Below are 20499 nucleotides of genomic sequence, written 5' to 3' on the forward strand. Positions count from 1 at the left end.
CACAAGCGCAGAGTATGCGCGAAATGATAATCAGAGGGGCGTGCTAAATGAACATTCTCATGTTTACTCTCTACGTGGTGGGCACTTCGATGTGTGTGATGCTACATCCGTCGTAATCACTGCTGTTGGCCTTGTTAGTAGTTGAATCAGAGTAGTGGTAGCCGGCATGTTGAAAAGAAAGAGGTACAAGCAGTATCTTTACGATGAGGCATGTGAGGTTCCGGTTCGGACTAGGTGCAGACGAAAAGTCGTGGAAGCACCGAACAACGCGATCTCAACCGGCACAACACTTTCCGACAAGGAGAGTTGTAGCAGTTGTAGCTCCGTATCAGTTGATGAGAGCACGCCAACGTCACCAACGTATCTGCGTTCGGACGAAGAAATTGCGCCAGCTGCTCCTACTGAGGACGTGTCGTCTGTTGATTACAACAGCAGACATTACGCCTATTGTGACAGCTACTCGGAGGACTCCTCGTCTAGTGATGACGACGACTGTAGCCCAGAGCCTGAAGAAAGTTCGGAGGAGGCAACCGAAATGGTGAGTCTGGCCTAATGAGTCTTCTTATACCCGTGCCACACGAACACAAAAAGTGACATTAAGTGTTTAAGGCCTTAAGATACCAAATGACATTAATTGGCCGGGCCGTGCTACACGCGAAAACGCAAAGGCAATAAGTCTAATGTCGCGAAAAACGTCTTTAACCAGGGTTGAAAATGGTTTTTTTTGTAGAAAAGAAACGTGATGAGAAATAGTGTTTATTATTTTTTTTAATGGTATGAGCCAGTTCTAAAAGTGGCTTCAGCAGCTGCCACCGCCTGCCAGCGGTAGCCAAATCCGAAAAACACAATGAGTAACACGATGTTTTGCCTTTTGCTGCTGTTTTACTGAACTTCATCTTCTTCGAAACTTTGCCACCAAGAGTGCACAAAAAAAGTGTCTCATTTCGAAGTTCAGCTACGTTTCCATGTCAACACTCTGGTGCTGAGAGTTTCGCTTGTTTTATTTGGTGCTAGACTGATTTAAGGTGTTCGTGAAGGTGACGTATCTCCTTCAACCAAAAATGGCATTAGGGCAAATGGCACTAAACCTTAAGGCATTGAGCACTTACTGTCATTTTTTGTGTAAAGTCATGGACAATTCAAATACAAACTGCAGAGCCCACGGCTGAAGATACCGGTGCCATCACGTGCTAGCGGCCTTGAGAAACGCACGGACATGCGCAGTTAAAGGGGTACTGACACCAGTTTTCGGCGTTATTATTATTGCACATTTCGCTTCCTTTGCTCAACAGAATACCCTGGCTGAAACATGAGCGACCTGCGACGCGAAAAACATACTTTAATTGGATCGCATTTATCGCGCCGATAGGACAGCATGCGGAGGGGCACTCAGCAAATGGACATCAGCGGGACGTCATCCTGTGGTAGCCAAAAGAAGAGACGCGGACAGTGCTCGTCAAAACCTCGTGACATCATTGCACGCACGTGGCCCCACGACCGGCGAGCGGCGCCGGCGCATTCACAAACGGGTGCCCATAGCCAGAACTACAAGCATAACTGCTGCCCAGAAAGGCACTGTTGGCAAAACTGAAGTGCCACACACAGGAAAGGAAGCGATAACGTAGCCCAGAATCGCACTAGAAGTTGCCATCAGAACTTTTATTGAAAGCGCTTATCAAATTTCCGCCGCAATGGTAGGCCTAGCACCTTCAGGCAGCTCAGCCGTTGAGCTTCAGTGGCGGCGCTGTCGAAGCAACGCCCCCACTGACCTCCACAGTGTTTTGACGTCTGCACCAAGCGGTGAGGTCATGCCGGGATTGTCATATGCGCCTTTTGGGATGAAAGCACGGGGTTTTGAAACAAACAATTTTCAGGCCGTTAAACATAATTAATTATCGTGCGCTGGAGTGCTGTTTCAGGTTCGCCAGACCATAAATCCTCGATAAAAGCAATAAAAATGGAACAATAAATTTTCGTGTCAGTTCTCCTTTAAGATGTCGGGAGCGAGGCTGCCTGCTCACTGCGATATGTAACCCTCTCCTCGCTCACGTGCTTGCCTTGTCGTCATGCCGCAAGAGCACTGCAAGCACTGCAAGTACTACCACCGCTGCAGCTGAAGGTGTTGGTCGCGTTGAGAGCAATGCAGCACGTAACTGCCTGCAGCTGCAGCCAGTGGTTGCGTGGGAAATGCGCTTGCGCTCTCGTGAGGCATACTGTTGAGCTCACATCCCGCTTTCTTGAAGAAAACCAGCTCACAGAAATGGAGACAAAAATAAATGCATGCAGCCGAACGTCTGATGGCACTGCATTGTTTTGCGTTCGTGGTGCAGTGGTTCAGGAATTGAACAATTAGCTGGTCGCCAAGAATGCACCTTTGTTTGATGGACTCGTGGCTGAGTCACTTCGCGAATTGGGTGCTCGTAGCAAAGAATAGATGTACACCATAATTTGTCTCTAGTGATCTGCAATCATTGTGTGGGCTGGAAAAATTACTGGCAGAATTCTAATATTCACAAAAAGTAGGAAGTTAGGCAGCTCCAAGCATTCTATAGGCCAGTTTCCCTTGAAGAACAATTTGGCGGCCCTATTTTTTCGTTTTTTGAAAGGGTGGGGGGCACTTCAGTGCTTGTAGAAATCTGCAGAGCGGGGAGCACTGAGCACAGTTTGGGCGTGATCGACCCAGGTGTCCTTCGTTATTTGCTCAACTTACTGCATTCCACGAGCCGGCACACACGAGAGCAGGCGCTCATGTGAGCCGAGCACACAGTCGCTCCAGATACCATCTCGCGCCGCATCACTAACAATTGTTTTCAGCGCTTTTGCGGCATGGCGACAAGGCAAGCATGTGAGCGAGCAGGGGGCAACACATAACCCGCCGCGGTGGCTAAGTGGCTAAGGCGTTGCGCTGCTGATCACGATGTCGCGGGTTCGATTCCCGGCCGCGGCGGCCGCTTTTCTGATGGAGGCGAAAAGCAAAAACGCCCGTGTGTACGAGATTTCGGCGCACGTTAAAGATCCCCAGGTGGTCAAAATTAATCCGGAGCCCTCCACTACGGCGCGCCTCATCGCCTGCGTTGCGTCGGCGCGTTAAACCCTGCAATCAATTAGGGGGCAACACATCGCAGTGGGACACGCAGCCTCGCTCCCGACATCTCAACTGTGCATGTCCGTGCGTTTCCACGGCCACTGCCAGGTGACGGCACTGGTATCTTCGGCCGTGCGCTCCGCGGTTCGTATTTGAATTGTCCATGACTGTACGTGTGGCATGGGTATTATGTATGGTAACGTTCGCAGGCTGAACTGCCTTGGCAGGTGCCTGGGGCACTAAGAACAAACAGGTGCAATCTCACCTTGCTGTTTAAGCAGTTGCAAAGCTTTGTAGTGCTGCACCTTTTTATCCTCCCTTTTGGACTGATTGCAGTGAGTTAACGTGAGTGTGCACAATAAAAGCTTACAAAAGGAGGTGGTTAACATGGTTTAAAGTGACCACGCTGCAAGCGCATGTATTCCAGTGGGAAATTTAATGGTAAAAAAAATGGGTAAAGAAAAGGGCACTTCGCCCATTGCAGCAGCTTTGTATAGGGAATGTGCTTTGGTTTCCCTGGGCCTTAATGTAAAAGGAATGGGTGGTGGATAGGTGCAGGAGGGACTTGAGAGGAGGATGCTTTTTTTTTTTTTTGCAGAGAAGACATCTGGGCACATGTGCCTGCCTATTGCTTTTTAGTTATTTTGGCTGAGCCTGTCTACACTAAGCAATTATTTAAACCAGTGAATACGACAGGTGTAATTTATAAGTACTTTTGGTTGGAAATGTTTTTATTAATATTGTTGTTATTTACCACAATACTTGCGTGTCTTGAAGAGTTGACTATCCACTGTTTGGAGACTTGCTGACACTGGAGTGGTTACAAGGGTGAAATTATTTCTCACCGTATGTATTCAGCACGGTATGATGTTCACTACAGTAAGAGATGACAACTGGTGAATAGAATTAAGAGAAAAATTAACAACTCAATATCTGCTGTCTACACATCCTTGGGCATGTGCGCTTTTTTCACTAACAGTCGCAAGATGTCACTCAGAAGTTTTTAGCCATAAATGTGACAAATTACGAGTAGCGCTATTCTTTCTCTTTTGTAGGGGCAGGTTTGGTTTGAGTCGTACCTGATTTGCTTTTGCAGGAGGTCCCACTGTACCCAGGTGCCAAGCTCACCAGGGGCCAAAGCCTCGTGATGGTCATGGCCCACAGCCTGAGGCATCACTCCTCCAAAGAAGCTACAGAGAGCCTTCTTCGTGTGATTGAGGCTCACTTGCCAGAAGGTGCCGTCTTTCCCAAGACAAAGTTCTTGTTTTTCAAGAATTTTTCATCCTTGTTTGAGTGTGAGCAAATAACACATCTGTATTGCCCTGATTCAGATTGTTTTGCATATCTTACGACAGTTCCTAGTGCAGAGCAAGATGTAGAATGTCCTCAGTGCAAACTGACTCACAATGTTGCCAAACTTCTACGTCTGGGCTCTTTCTTCTTGACCTTGGACATTGAAACTCAGATCAGAGATCTGCTTTTGAGCGGAAAAATTCCAGCAAACAGGGCTGGCCTGTCGTATGATGTGAGTGACATCACGCAGTCTACAGGCTATAATAGCCTGCCGATGACGAAGGATGACCTGTCCGTGACATGGAACACTGACGGCATTCCTTTGTTTGAATCTTCAGGTCACGATGTGTGGCCTTTGCTGCTCCAGGTGAACGAACTTCCCTACAAGGAGCGCGTGAATAAGCTGCTGCTATCTGCGCTCTGGTTTGGGAACAAGAAACCCAATATAAACACTTTCCTGAGGCCATTCACACAAACAATGAACAGGCTGTCCTCGGAAGGGATCTCCTGGGCACCTGAAGGTGGAGACACGAGAATATCCCGCATTTACCCAGGGCCGTGTACTGTGGACACTGTAGCGCGGTGTACAGTGATGAAAATGAGCCAGTTCAACGGCGCATATGGTTGTGCGTGGTGCGAACAAAAAGGGGAAAAGGCAGCTAAGGGTAGGGGCCATGCTCACGTGTACCCAGTGCAGGAGCCTGCGCCAAAGCTGAGGACACACGACAGCATTGTCAAGCATGCCGAGAAGGCGAACAAACTTGGAAAGGGAAAGGCTTTTCGTGGTGTCAGAGGCCCCAGTATTCTTTTTTTTATGTCGTTTCTCACCTTTCCCACATCTTTTGTTGTCGACTACATGCACGCTGTGTGCAACGGGTTTGTTCAGAGTACCGCAACCTTGTGGTTCAAACACCAACAAGGCTCAAGAAAAAAGAACCGTGATTACCGCATTGGCAGGCACGTCACAGAGATTGACAACAGGCTGAAGGCGCTGACTCCCGTGTGGGAAATGACCCGTCTTCCACGTGGACTCAAAGAAAGGAAGTTTTGGAAGGCCTCTGAGTGGAGGAATTGGCTTTTATTTTTTTCTCCAGTAGTCTTGCTTGGGCTTCTTCCGGGCAAGTACTACGACAACTGGCTTAGGTTTGTAGGAATTATGCATTTCTGTTTGCAAGGGTCTATACCCATGGACAGGATTGACGACGTCCGAAAGTGCATGGTGAATTTTCTTAAAGAGTATGAACAGCTCTATGGAAAGCAGTGTATGACTTTTAATGCCCACATTCTGGTTCACATGGTAGATCACATCAAGATGTGGGGACCGCCCTGGGGATTTTCAGCTTTCCCATTTGAGTCGGTTAATGGGAAGCTGGTGCGCCTTGTGAATGGCACCAGGTATGCGCATTCCCAAATCGTTGAAAAATTTTGCATTCTACAGAGTCTTCCGCAAATCCTCTCAGTGAACACTAAATGGCAAAGTGAGGAGTTAAGGCTGTTTGTGAGGTCGCTATGCAAGGACTACAGCTTGCGGAAGGTCTGCTCGCAAACTGGCAGTGTGGTACTGTTCGGAAAGGGAAGCCGAGATGCCGGAAGCATCAGTTATAAGAAGGCTTCAGTTGGAGTGTTCACCTACTGTGTTGCTTCAATGGACAAGTCTCGTAGGAAAACCTCTTATGTCCTGGCCAATGGCAGCGTGTATGGCCAAGTGATGGACATTTTCACTAGTGCCGAGCAGCCTCACCGAGAAGTAAACTTCAGGATAAAAAAATTTCATGTTGTAGACGTTTTCCTGGCGTCTGCATTTGGCTGCGATAGCCCACGTTTTGTTCATGTGCAAGAGACAAATGAATGTGTAACTGTGCGTGCAGTAGACGTTACAAAGTGTGTGTTTCTCTGCTGCTCTGAAAAAACTGTGTTGTCTGCTGTTCATGCTGCCTATGTTGTAGAGTCCAGCTAAACAAGCCTAGGCTAGGCTAGTGCTACAGAGTTTTAAATTTCACAGTGTAACAAGGCCGGTTTGAAGTGCTCTCCTTGTCGGAACAGATATCTGGCAACTGGGTGTTGTCTTGTGACTTGCATCGAAAGTTCTTATCGCAGAAATTAGGTTAGGGTTGCCTGAAATCAGGAGCGGCATGCTCTTTCAAATCTCTGTGATGTAGTTGCTGCAAAAAAAAAACTGGTTAGTGGCTTACTTTTTTTTGCAACTTCACTTTTACCAAGTTCACCAGTCCCAATTTCACTCTACCAACTCCAGTTTTGCTTGTGACACTAGCATTGAAATAGTGATCATTCAACTATTTGTTCAATGTGTATATACCTGCCATGTGTGTTTTTGTTGTGAAAATCAAATTTATGGCCTTGGTTTCTTTTTCATGTGTCTGAATGTGTAAGCAAGTGTGCGTACACATTCTTGCTGTGATAAGGAGTTTTTATGTTCTTCAACCATTTATGAATAGTTCCTGCACAGATGTGAACAAACTTGTTAGTTATCGTTTTAGTCACACTTGCGCCAAGTGCACATGGAGCTACATTATGGTCAATCAACAGTGTTTTAATGTGGTTCTTTTACGTCTGGTAGGTAAATTATTGGAAATGCCTACGGTTCAGTTTTGGTTTAAAAGAGACACCAATGAAAGTCCCGAGCTTATTTTGTCAAATTTGCTTTGAACAGAACGAAGAAGGTCAGTTTTTCAGTTGGTGGTTGTGTGAAAGTTGGAGAGAGAGGGGTAGGGGGCATGCAGTCCTACTTTTGCCTTCATGGGAAGTGGTAACACAAAGGTGAAAAATGCAGGAAACCTGTGGCTGGGGAGAATGAAGCAACATGTGACTTCTTGATTAAGATGAAATTGCTAAGAGACAGGTTGAAGTGAATTTGACAATCTTGACAAAGCCACATTCAAAACAAATGCTTGTACACAATGTCTGCTCCTTGCTCGTGACAAAGGTAGGGGGGCTCTTGCAGGGGTAGGCTGAGGAGGTTGGAGGCTACCCCTGTGACGTTGCCAAAGTGCTGGACTAGATCTACGAACAGGACAAAGAAGTGTCAGAGTGTCTTATGAAGTTGTATACCACGAAAGCGGAATGGCAATGTTGTGTAGAACTTTTCAAGTAGTGTGCAGTGCACCACTGACTTGCCAACATTCCGGTTTTACGTGCATATCAGACTCAGTGAACAAAATGTGAATCTTCAAATGCCCTGCAGTGTGTGTATCGAAAGTGACTGACTCGAATGTGAGGGGCACAGTTGCTATGCGGATCAATAATATCTCGCTCGTTTATACTTCTCTGTACATTTTTGCTACATGTGTTACTAGTTTGATGAATAAGGATGGCTTTCTATGAACTCCTTTATACTTGTGTGTCGATGTTTGCTACATGTATTACTAGTTTGATGAATAAGGATGGCTTTCGATCAATTTTGTGTTGCTTGTCGTCGCCATTTGTTTAGAATGAAAGCTCAAAAATTACTCCGATTAAGAAACGAATAGACACTGGTAGTGCTGGAACTTAGTTTATTGATGTTCGTCGATTGTCTGCAATGTTGATGAAGTTGTCAATTTGTGCAAGCATTTCAGAGGGAATAAAAGTGTTTTGTTGTATTCAGCTGGAGAATTTGGCTTGGCAATTTTTTTCAACAAATCAAGTTCGACACTATCATGTTTGCAACATAAAGAACGTGCTTGTGTGTGTGCGTGTGTGTGTACACACGCCTGTGTACATTTCAGGGATTAAAGCCAAATTTGCAAAAAAAAAATGTGGGGAACATGATTCGGTTAAATTCTAGTAAATAGTTTTCCCCCAAATAGTGTGAACTTTCTCCAGGTGTTAAAAAATAAGGAAAATGAAAAAATTAACGCATCTCCATAATGAACGATTAAAATGTTTACATTGAGTTCAGCTTAGGACAAAGTATCTCAAAACACTTTCAGTTGTCATTCTACAGACGCTCGTCAACAGACAAATGTCACCATAATGTAAGTAGACTTTATACATACAACTGTCAGTAGACAAATGTCAACATAAATTCAACAGACTCTCTACAGACAACTGTCAATAGGATGTTGGAGTATGTAGGATAGCAATAGAGTTGGTAGGAAGTCTACAGAATGTCTACAGAATGTAAAGAAGCATTCTTGTAAGGGGTGACTACCTCTAGTTTAGTTCTTGGATTGTTTACTAGATGGCGGGGAGCGTTGTAATAAAATCCGTTCGCTGTTGGCTCGCGCTCGGAGTCGTCCGATGGATAAGGCTGCAGATGTGCGAGCCCGCGAGGCAGAAGCGCTTCGTGAAGCTGCGCGACGCCGCCGCCAAGATCCTGCCGTACGAGAGCGGGAGGTCGAAGCGTGTCGTCTGGCTGCGCGACGACGCCGCCAAGATCCCAGCGTTCGAGAACGAGAGGCCCACGCGTCACGGCAACGGCGCGAGGACCCTGCCGTACGCGAAGCGGCACGGCTGCGGCGCGAAGAGGATCTCCAAAACGTCAGAGAACGGGAAGCGGCGAGAAAGCGCGCGTATCGGCAGGCAGACCCCGATGCAGTGAGAGCTCGTGAGGCGTCTGCAAAACGCATCAGGCGAGTTCAACCCCAAGGTGCCGACGCGCGGTTTAAGCGAGACTTTCTAGACGTTACGTTCGGACACAGATGTAGTGGGCGAACTTTCACTGAAGAGTCACGGTTTTCCCGATGATTTCCCCTCAGGAGCTTCGCCCACTCATCATCATTCACCCCGTGAATATGCTGTGAATTTTTTTGTCCGGCTCGGCTTGGCTTGGCTTGGCTTGGATTGGATTGGATTAAAGTGGATTGCGTTGGATTGTGTTGCGTCATAGCCGCGGCAGACGCACTGGCTCTGGCGCGTGCCCAGGTGAGAGCGAACACTCTCTCTCAACATCTGCGGGTGTGCAGCCCAGCGCGCTCTCACTCCACCGATGGACGGCGCTGCGCGTGGTGCTGCGCATGTGCAGTATTCTGTCTCTCTCCGCGGTCTCCTCTCCTTCGGGCGCGCTGCGCGTATAACCGGTGTGCCGCTCTCTGGCGGCCTTTCGGTCGACGGTTGCTCTCCGCTTGTGCTTGAGCCCCCCTCAGCGTCGCATCACACCAGGGTTCCCGCGAGGGGAGGTGGGAGTAATTTTTTTGTCCTATGTCGTTCATGAGTGGTGTGTCCGCAGACCACGGCGAAAACGTTTACCGACGTGCCCTCTCCTTTGGCAAAGAAATAAAATACAAGCAAAAAAAATCAAGGCGACATAGCTGCGCACATGCCGCACAAGGTCAAAGACGCCTCCTGGGGAGAACTGTGGCGGCCCCCCAGTGGATCAGGTCGTCTGCTGCCGCAGCCGGGCGCTGCAAGCGTGATTGTGCTAGGGCTGATCATGACGCAATAAGTGCGGACCACTCGCCTCCGGTGCGCGAGCAGCTACGAAATCCACGAGCGTGGAATTAAATGGAGCCCAGTTTTTGGGTGCACGGCATAGCGTTCTGACGTGTCTCAGCTCATCTCTCTGTCGCGTTTCCGACGGAACCACATGCAAATTGGACGCGCAAAAGTTTTAAGGTGATGCCACAAACACGTCCACGGTCACCCACCGATCACGGGTGCACCGCCTGCTGACAAGATGCGGCACGAAGTAACGAGAAACCGAGCTTAATGAGCTTGTCGGCCCTTTACAAGTTGTCTTGTCATAACAGATATATGACCTGCTGTGTCGGGTAATTTTAAAAGCACTTGGAAACAAAATATTCACGTAGTTCCAAAGAATCGTGCGTGCGGTCTAATGTTGACAGCCGGTATATAGTGCATACTGAAAGATTTTATTCTCGTAGATTCGCTAATCATCTGCTCCTGCAGGAGAGAACGGCTGAGTAGTTTGTACAGAATTATTGCACTTCACTGTACTATCCATAGGATTCACCGGTGTTGGAAGAACAGAAGATTGCCTTGCTCTGTGAATGAATAACAAGTTGCGTTAAAGATATTTTTCGAAGGGCAGTTGTGTCTTCAAGCAGCAGCTACTCAATATGCTCTTCCACCATAGCCCGTTGTTACACCTCAATGAACTCAGCTAAAGGCGAAAAGCTAATACAAAAACACTCTGGTGGTATTAAAAGCTTTGCAGTCGACAGTTCTTTACAGCACATTGCATTTCAACGTGACATGGCACATTCTTGGGGGCATTTCGCACTTTTAGCAGAAAGCATTCCCGCAGCTGAAAGCCGGGCGTTACTTGGACTGAGAATGCTGAGCTCATTTGGAAGTTCCAAGACAGCTCTGCCACCATCCCCGAAGGACCGGTTGCCTAAATCTGTCTGACATAGCGTTCCTGGATTCCCTGCGCTAAAGAAATTGCCAAGGTTCTCTGCAGCAAATATTCTCACATTTCATATCTAATTAGATCATGTTGAGTTCTGAAGTACAATCACGCTTTCCCAACTTGAGTGAACGTTGGTACAATTTCATGCAGGAAATTATTGAGATGAATTTGCAAATTTAGTCATGGTTCTCATCTATTTGTGTTGGTGTCGAGTCACCCTGCATTTCACGCAAATTTTAATACAGTAACTCTTGTTTGCGGATTTTCACCAACAAAATCAAATAGAGTCCCCACAGCACACGATTCATCCTCTGTTGTTACTGCAAGTCAAACATTTTGTCCTGAAATATGCTCCTAAATAAAAATATGGATTGAACCTATATAAGCCTGATAGAGGATATTTGGCGCCTATATATGCTTAAATGGCACTTTTAAGTGCCTACTGTAGGCGCATAAAGCCTTCTTTTTTCTCCTAAAGTTCCGGTCTCTAGTCATCAGGTTGTGTGCAGGGCTCAGTTCTTTCAAAGACTTGGCATGCGCTTTTCTTGCTTTTTGACATGATGTGACCAATGTACCGCGTTTTTATTGGTGTCCTAGGACGTATAATTTTACTTTTGCCTATTGGCATTTCTATGTACACTATGTTTTGCTATTTCTAGGCAGTGAACATCGAAACTGAATTACGGATTGTGAAGTTCAGCCTTTGCTACTTTCTTTTATTTCAGGTCTAGTGAAATCTTTTCCAGTAAACCTACAATGATTTGGGCGCCCTAATCCTTACTGATATTGAGTAACTTTTTCTGAAATTATTGTTGTGATCCGCACAGACATAATAAACTATTACTTCACGCATGGGTGTAGGGGCACTTCCAGTATGTGTTTAGGTCAACCTAGAACAGTAGGTGCACTTTGTTTTCATTCAGTTACACATTTTTTCTCCGAACGTTCTCCTGGCTGTTCAGTGGTAGGAAAATATATTGCTCATGAAAAACGGCTGCCTGTTCTCAGGTTGCTGTACACCGCAAATGCCCTTGTTTGCACAGCTTGAATCGTATGCGCGCTTTGCTTACGACATTGGGAACGAGCGCCTGTTCAAAACGATGTGCGAATATGCGTATTAGCGAACGCAATAAAACCGGTCGACGCCGGTAAAAGGCGCCTAAGGAGCGTTTCTGCTCGCAGGCAATGGGTCCTCGAAAACGAGTGTTTGGAAGTGCCCTCGACAGCAGCATAAACCCAACCAGCAATGCGGAATGCAAACGAAAGGAAGGCTATTCATATACAACTCCTTTTGAAAAGGTCCACGTCGTCTTTAAGGAATTCCTTCGTCACAATGAAAGTTTCAAAACTATGATCTCCCGAACATAATACTGGCAGTAGGCCGTAATCGTCAAGGGAAGCTATGCGTAATGTTCTGTATAAGCGGTTTGGCTGTGGTAAATGTGTAAAAATACCAGACGTGCGAAACGGACGCGTTCCGATATGAGCTGAATGCGTATACCCCAAACAGTTTTATGTGAACTTTAAGGCAGGAGGCGGTGGTAGAGTGAGTGGGCACTTTAGAGAAACGCCTGCATTTGTGAAAGGGTATTCCATAATAACGAAAAAATATCTTCGCTCCTCTCGTTCGTGCCAGAAGAAGTTGCAGTGGACAACACGATCGTGTGGCATAAAAACACCTGGTGTATGCCTTCATTGCAAGACAATAAAAATCGCAAATAGGCATGCAGGTGTGTTTGAGTTCCAGGAACATGACTATATAGAAGCTATTGCTCGTAACGCAAATCTAAGGGGCGGGTCCAGTTGTAACACAGAACCACGTCCACAACAGCAAAATGGAGGTCCTCGCGTTTTCGTTCTCTGCTTTTATGGAAGCCACCACTCATTGTTACGCGAACACTGCACGCGAGCGGTGAGTTGAGCAACCGGTCCCACACCACGAGGGCTACGTGGTGATGATGCCCCTTGATTACTTGGGTACGCCGATTGTGCAGCCCTTTTTCGATACAGCTTGTAGAGGAGCGACGGCATGAAGCTGTGCTTTAGTCCGTGAGTAATAGAATGGGGCATCCTGGGAAACGTTTTCTTAGCCTATCCGGGCACAAAAAAATAACAGTACAACAAAGGACGAAAAAGCGCGTGACAGTGGTGGCGCTGGTTTCGCACCGCTACCGACGTTTTTAAAGAGACGACCAGTGAAAGTGCGGCTGCTCATCTGTCTCTGCCGACTCACTGGTCTCCCGCTGTCTCGACGGGTTTACCACCATTTTGTTTAGTGCAAAGCCCCTTAGGGGCTCGGGCTGTCGGCGTCTCATGCCGTCGTCTCATGTCATCATGCCATGTCATTGCCGATGTGGTCACTGTACTAAAACTCCGACACACTCGTTAAGGACACGCGCTAGGACGTCGTCGTCATCCCATGTTATTGTTGATGCATTGACGGCACTAGAACACCGGAACAATTGTTGATGTTTCACCCGAGAACGGAACGCGTACTACAAGAACACTCCGGGGCACTTGTTTTCCAATGCCTCCCACTAGAACGCTTCGCGCTTAAGACACAAGACTTTTACAGCAAAGCTGCATACCGGTACCCCCAAACGGTTTCATCTCTGCGGGCAAAAACGCCAAGGCACCAAGAATACATGTATAATGTGTATGCGCCGCTCCCCAGGTTTCACGTTATTGGAGATTGTCCGAGATTTTTTTTTTTTTTGCATCCGACATCCCACTTTGCGGTATAAAACTCAAGTTAACAGCCCATAGTTTCAGCTTGTCATTGAAAAAGGGTTATGACAAAGTTTTTATGACCCGCGCTTTGAAAACAGGTTGGTTCCGAGGCCGATATTCAAGATTTTAAATTTTCTAATTGGGGAATGTCGTTCTACTTTGTGCCAAAGGCGTCCGCGAACGAGCACTCACAGAACACACGCACTCTGACACGCTGGCAGACACACGGACGCGCAAAATTGCATATTTCTTGCGCACTACTGAAACAGTTGCATGCCAGAAAAATTGGCCCATTTGTTGCAAAGCAATTATTGCACGTGACGTCCCAGGCAGCACGAGCATGTGCGGCCAATCTTTGTCAAAAGAACATTGGCCAGCCCTTTTCCTTCCGGCCAATCTTCGGCCAAAGTGTTCGGCCCTTAGTCCAAAATGGTCCTTGGCCGTGTAAGGCCCGACCTTGGCTGTCATTCATTGGCCAATCTACTATGGCCGCTAATACCAATGGCTGACTGACCATTGGCCGAAGAAGTATGGCCTATTATTGGCCAAGCATATATGGCCTACCATTGGCCGAGCATGTATGGCCTACCATTGGCCGAGCATGTATGGCCTACCATTGACCGAGTATGTACGGCCTACCATTGGCCAATGATGTATGGCCTACCATTGGCCTGATTCAGATTATTCTCTGCAGGCCAGAGGAAGCCCGCCCAAGGCTGCTGCCATGCATGCCCTACAGCAGGCCGTTAACCTTGGATTAACATCTAAAATATATATTTAATGAATTTAAATTGCATCAAAAATGCTCAGAAAATGCAATTTTAAATACGTCCAAAATGCATTTTAAATGCACAGAAAATACTGCTTCAAATATAGTCAAAATGGTTTACTAGTGTATAGAAAATAAAATCCTGAATAGATTGAGAGATGCCTTGCAATGTGTCTGGGGGAATTGCTTACGTTCAACTAGAAAAGTTCATGTTGTGGTTTCGAAAAGTTTAATAGGCTCTAGCCTCAAGATATGCTCCATTGTGAAAATGTTAACCGGCCATGCTCTGATTGCGGGCCAGCAAATGACTGAAAAGAACAGCATGTATGAGCAAGATTGGCAGTTTGAAAGTTGTTTATTGTACACATCAGCAAAGTGGCCAAGTTCGCCTTTGCTAAGCAGCAGGAATGAATGCCTTTCAGCCACCTCTGCAGCCAGCGCAGATGCAGGGTTGTGCATCAGAGTCCTCGTACTTCGGATTGTCCACGCGGGAAATTTCACCAGCACCTGCAGAGAAAAAAAAGAAAACAGGGAAAAATATTAGGCAAACACTTCTTTTTTAGAGGCAAATAAATGTCAAATCAATCAGGCCTTTTCCCTAGCCGTACCAACGCTCCTCGTGAGCAAGGATTTTTTAGTTTCCCCTTCAAAGAAAAAAAATCGCCATGAAAACAATGCCCATTTGAAGGACGTAATGCAATTTATGTAATGTTAAGCATAGTTTATATCGTCATGCGGCAGCGAGATTGGATCTTCAATACCATTATAAAAAAAAGGATGGTGGTTGGGGGGAGGCTTATGTATGGAGATTGTCTAGGGATGAAAATTAGCAAAAATTAGAACAAAAAAAGACACAGCTAACAACGTTACCAAACATGCAACAGAGTCCTTAGCGTTACGCTGCTTCTCTTTCTTAGGCGCTTGAGTTAACTTGAAATGGTGGCCATTCTAGTTTTTTAATTACCTTGGACAAAACTTGTCTGTGACCTCACAAGACGCTAATAAAATAAGATAAATAGTAATCTCATTAACTGTAATTATTGTTATGTGTTCCGTATTTCGGCGTCAACTTCTTCGGAGATTACGTGCTAAAAAATAGTGCGCAGCGAAACAGTTTAAAAATGCATGGGCAGGATTGTAGTAGAAAGCTTACCTAAAAGTCATTAGATTGGCGTAGGCACTCAACAATGCCTTCAAAGGAACGGCAAAGTAAGTTTATTTCGAAAAAGAAAGAAAACTTTCAAGCCGTCCTTAAAATTATAAGCTCTGATATGGTAGGCACCTAACCAAAGCGATTAAAACAAGCAAAGCAAGAAAAAGTGTATTTTTGCCTACACACATATGTAATTGTCTTGCTCTCCGTCGCACATAACCGGTAATTTTATAGGGAGCGACGCGGAAAATAATTGTAAATTCTCGCGTCGTTTACATACAAAAAACTGATAAACACCTGTTAGCGTCAGGGACTATCAAGTAAAAAGTAGTGGCTTCATAAATACTCGAGACACCTAAAAGGAACTCGTTTAAGTACACCCTTTAGACGCAAATGAGCAATTGCGGCTGCTAAACACACACACCTGCCAAGGAGCTCACACGCATCCGCTCTAGACTTGCTGTTTTGCAGTGCCTTTGGCACATTTTTGAAATTCTCACTCGACCACGACCGGCCTAAGGGCTCCTCGAAACGCGCACACGTGTCCGTGAATGCGCGACAAAATGAATACAGCAAGGAGGGGAAAAGTTGCTACGAAACACAAAAGAGGAAGGGTGGAACGTCCTGAAGTTTCACGAAGTTTTGGGGGAGCGATCAAAGCAACAAAAAGAGACGAACCCGGCCGGGGGACCCGTTCTGGGAACCGAGGCGTCTCGTGCGGGGAACTGGTTGCCCCCCTCTCATCCCCCTTCCTTCTCCGTCCTTCCTTGGCTGGTTCTTGGTTCTGGGAACGGAAACTGATTGTAACGTAGCGGCGACTCTCATACAGTTTGTCTTAGATGGACAAATCATTTTAAGTCCCTGGGCATGAAGCACTTACAGCCACTTGCACCGAAGATTACGTGTGTGGCTTTTAACACTTTTGGTCACTTCCAAACAGACGGCACGAACTCTTTCATGGCTTTAGTTGACAGAATGGCGACATTCGACGGACAAAAATCACGAAGGCTACCCGGCTTCTCGCCGTATGGCACGGGCATGCGCATTAATCGAATGCACGTGTGCCACAAACCGCGGGTTCCTTCCCCGTACGGCGGCTGCTGTCAACATGCGAAGCTGTGAGCGGCTGCTGCGAACAGAAAAGAAAAGCTGCGTCCCTGAATATCTGATTTGATTGTTTGTAGGGTGCGATACTTATGTAGTGCAGGCGGGGAACCTCTTCCCCTTTCACACTCTGTTAGTAGGGTTTAACGCGCCGACGGAAGGCTCCGGATTAATTTCGACCACCTGGGGGTCTTCAACGTGCGTCGAAATCTCGTACACACGGGCGTTTTTGCTTTTCGTCTCCATCAGAAAAGCGGCCGCCGCAGCCGGAAATCGAACCCGTGACCTCGTGCTCAGCATGAATACACTTCGCAAATTTCTCAAACGCGTAAACATGGACGGCAGACTTTCTGTCAACCGGCTGTGTTTAAAACGTTCCTGGCTGTTATGTGTTTACTGCAAGTGTTATTCCTAAATAAGCTCACAAAGGAATAACTCTATCTACAGAAAAACTCGTAGCAACAGTCCCCCGGCCACTCAGCAAGACCCGAGCTAAAAATTAGGCGCAAAAAGGGTAGCATTAAAATCCTTTTTTTACGTCTTCTTGCTGTCGTCGATTTGTGAGCACATTCCCTTGCACGGAGTAGTTACGGTAGGAAATCTTGCTCGCAGGTAAAGGTAAGCTTAACAACGACGTGCGGATTTCAAAAAAGGTTGCAAGGCAAACATACATCGATTAATTGTTGTGCGACACCGTACGCGCAAATAGCTGGTAAATCGTGCTTACCTTGGCTAGACGGCAATCCTGATAAAAACGCCGCTGCAACGCGCCGTCTAAGCAGAGGCTTCGTCCGCACGACGACCGCGCGTTGAGGAGTCCGAAAACTTGTAACACCACAAGACAGGCAAAAGAAACGCAGCGAGGGCAGACAAAACGGGAAAGAGGGGTGCGCCGCTCCCCGCAGGTACCGGGCACAAAGGAGGAGGTAGTGAGCGGCAGTGAGAGGCGCCGAGCTGCTCGCCCTCGCAAGCATAGCCAGCGTTGTCCATCTAAGGCCGATATTTTTCAGAAAAAGAAAATTTTCGAATCCCCCACAGAGATACCATCGTAACAACGCTGGGAAAGTGCAAGTGTTTTTATACATAGATATACTCGTTAAATTAGATGTTTTTGCTTTGCCGATTACGTTGGAACACCGCCGCTTACATATTTGTACGCCGAGTTTCTCTCTAATACAGAGAATTTATATGTATGCCTGCCTTAGACAGCGCAGTAAGTGAAAGTATCTCCCTCAGTTTCTTTTATTATAAGTAAACATCGAGGAGAAATTCTCAGTACGTTTATTCATTTGAGATGTATTTTATCCGGCACTTAAGATATGCTTTAGTGAATCTTACGCTTCAGCAACTGAAGCAGCGCCTCTAGTGTACTCGAAATGTATTTGGGCAAAGCTTTTATAATACATTTAAAATGTACTTTCAATGAATATTTTTCCTGCATTGAGAGTGTATCTCTACCATGCTCGTTCCACAAACGTACAATGCATTTGAAATATATTTCGAATATATTCGGGGTATATTTCTATGCTTCAGCACACTTTTAAAGTATACTCAGAGTGCTGCCCTAAATGTAGCTAGGTAAGCGTATTTTTTAAATATTTACAGTGCATTTGGACCTAGATCGTTTGGCGGGAAGAAATACATTTTCAATATATTCTGAATGCCTTAAGCGCGCAGTCATGAGGTTCAGTACATACCTAATCTATTTGTAGGGTACTTAAAAGCACTGTATTTTTTCAGCTTTTTTAATAATGTAATTTCAATATTTACTAAAAATTAAGAAAATGCAATTTTTAATGCACTTGAAATACATGTACAAATACAAGGCATATTTGAAGTGCACTTCAAGCATACTCGTAGGTATTTCAAATGTATTACTTTTCGCTAAGAGCCCTTATCCTCCCTCTCCTACCCCTCCTCTTTCCTGAGTTACACTCAGCCTGACGTTTGAGCCGACAGTAGACTTTCGATTGATTGATTGTAGGGTTTAACGCGCCGACGCAACGCAGGCGGTGAGGCGCGCCGTAGTGGAGGGCTTCGGGTTCAATTTGACCACCTGGGTATCTTTAACGTGCGCCGAAATCTCGTACACACGGGCATTTTTGCTTTTCGCCCCATCAGAAAAGCGACCGCCGTGGCCAGGAATCGAACCCATGACCTCGTGCTCAGCAGCGCAACGCCTTAGCCACTGAGCCATCGCGGCGGGTGACAGTAGACTTTCAGTTCCTGCCTAAGTTTTTAAACAAGCATATATTCCCGCACAGAACCTGCGCTTCTTTTTTCTATGTTTCGAGTAAGGAAAAATCCATAGAAGTAGCTCAAAAGCGTTTTAGTAACCACGAAGGTCCGCTAGGCCGGAAATGTTCGTGAAAAAATAGCAAGCGACCGGTGCAAGAATAGAGCGGCGCATGTGGGAGAAACCTGATGGGGGTGACGGAGGCGTTGGGGCAAACATTTTTGTGTTTAGTCAAGACGCGACCTCATGCCGGATCTTCCTTCAGCAGTGTCACCAGTAACCTCTTCTGGTGTGTTGTTCAGTTTATAGATGGCTTGTCGCTGACGATATTGAATATACTATTGAAGTACTTGGCCATCTGATAGCCTCACAAGGAAATTGTACGGAAGTAATTCTTCCTAATGCTCTCGTAATAATTCATTTTGGAGACAGACTGATCACCTCGGCTGCGTAAAAGTGGCGGCACTCAAAATCGTGAAGAAAGCTTTCAAATGCGCTAGATTCGCTACTTTAAAAATAAAAAAGCTGTGATACATACGTTGCCTGTGTGGAAATATGTTTGTGGTAACGACATGGACAGGATTATTAAAGCGATAATTGGAAGCATGCTATGACGTTGTAGGGAAACAGCGGGTAACGTTCCTTTAAACCTCCATGTTATAACACGCATACGCGTTTCATCACACCCACGGAATACATTATTTCCAAATTCAGGACGCGCCCAGCACGTGATTTCGTACTATTAAGGTATTCACAATCGTCGTATGCATAGCTTAGATTCAACAACCTGCATGCAACCTCGTAACGCTTGTATTATTCTCTGTGCATGTCACGAGAGTTCTTATGCCTGGGTGCCAGAAATATAGGGCTTCGCAACTTCCGTGGTTCCCACAACTTTTGATGAATAACTCACGTCGTTTCAGAGCATTCGCGTTTCATATAAATATACATTAGAGCGTAAAACCTCAGCATAGCCTGTAGCTATCGTAAAATACATATTTCGAATCCTCGAAGGGTTCTTTTTTTGTCCAGCTACTGAACTCTATAGGAAATATAACCGAAATGAAGCGTCAAAGATGTTCCACTCACCAATGACGAAACATCGTGTTTTCGGCGAAGTAGCTGGGTCACAAGACATTGTGGCACAGGGAAGTATGTAGTCATGCATAGCAGAGCTAAGGGGTATGTTGTTATTACGACGCAAATTTAATAATATTTATTAACACAGCACATGTCTCAAATGAAAGGCTGATGTGAATCAGTAGCGCCACGTGTATCACGGGCACTTAGCTATATGCTAGGAGCATAAGCATGTGCTTGGTAGGCTGGGAAAAAGACAATTAATGACTTATCTAAATGCTCATTGTCTGTTTTTGGTTTTATTCACGGGTGACACCCCTAATGTAACCAGAGTGGCACGGTGCTTCCAAACACCACACGAATGCTAGTTAGATCAATTGCAACAGCTGCCGTTTTTTTTTTTTTCGTTTAGTTAAAAGAATGCCCTGACGTCACCTTTGTGGCGCTAACTTAATACCCTCGTGTGATGTAAATGTAGCATTTAGGTATACCTTTTTGTTTAAGCCAGCTTCGGCGCGAAAAAAATGTTTGAAGTTGAATTTAGCATCCCACACACTAACATTTCAGTTAAAGCAAGTCTCATGTCAGCAGCCCTACCTGCTTTATCAGAGCTTATAAACTAAAGGAGAGATTTTTCTGCCTGTAATGGCCTTCGTTAGCTGACTCACAGAAAGGGAGATTCGCTGTAGAGGTTACTGCCACCGCCAGGGCCTCGCGAAGCTACATACCATGCTACTGC

The 20499-nt window shown here is 46.0% G+C and overlaps 1 protein-coding gene across 1 annotated transcript; it reads left to right on the forward strand.

Moving 5' to 3' along the window:
• On the forward strand, positions 1–8279 carry LOC144165054 (uncharacterized). Its single transcript, XM_077695206.1, has 2 exons — positions 1–538; positions 4182–8279. Exons 1-2 carry the CDS (start codon positions 167–169, stop codon positions 6333–6335), a joined length of 2526 nt encoding a protein of 841 aa, XP_077551332.1. The 5' UTR covers positions 1–166; the 3' UTR covers positions 6336–8279.
• Positions 8280–20499: the final 12220 nt, after the last annotated feature.

The sequence above is a fragment of the Haemaphysalis longicornis genome, unplaced genomic scaffold, assembly GCF_048455015.1.
Source record: "Haemaphysalis longicornis isolate Haplotype H1 unplaced genomic scaffold, Haemaphysalis longicornis Haplotype H1 scaffold_14, whole genome shotgun sequence".
In the NCBI taxonomy this organism is placed as follows: domain Eukaryota; kingdom Metazoa; phylum Arthropoda; class Arachnida; order Ixodida; family Ixodidae; genus Haemaphysalis; species Haemaphysalis longicornis.

What these genes read in the sequence shown, in the direction of transcription:
- LOC144165054 (XM_077695206.1), top strand. Translation starts at nt 167, where the DNA reads ATGTTGAAAAGAAAGAGGTACAAGCAGTATCTTTACGATGAGGCATGT. An exon ending in CGGAGGAGGCAACCGAAATG is followed by an intron (nt 539 to 4,181) that starts GTGAGTCTGGCC and finishes TTGCTTTTGCAG; the next exon opens with GAGGTCCCACTGTACCCAGG.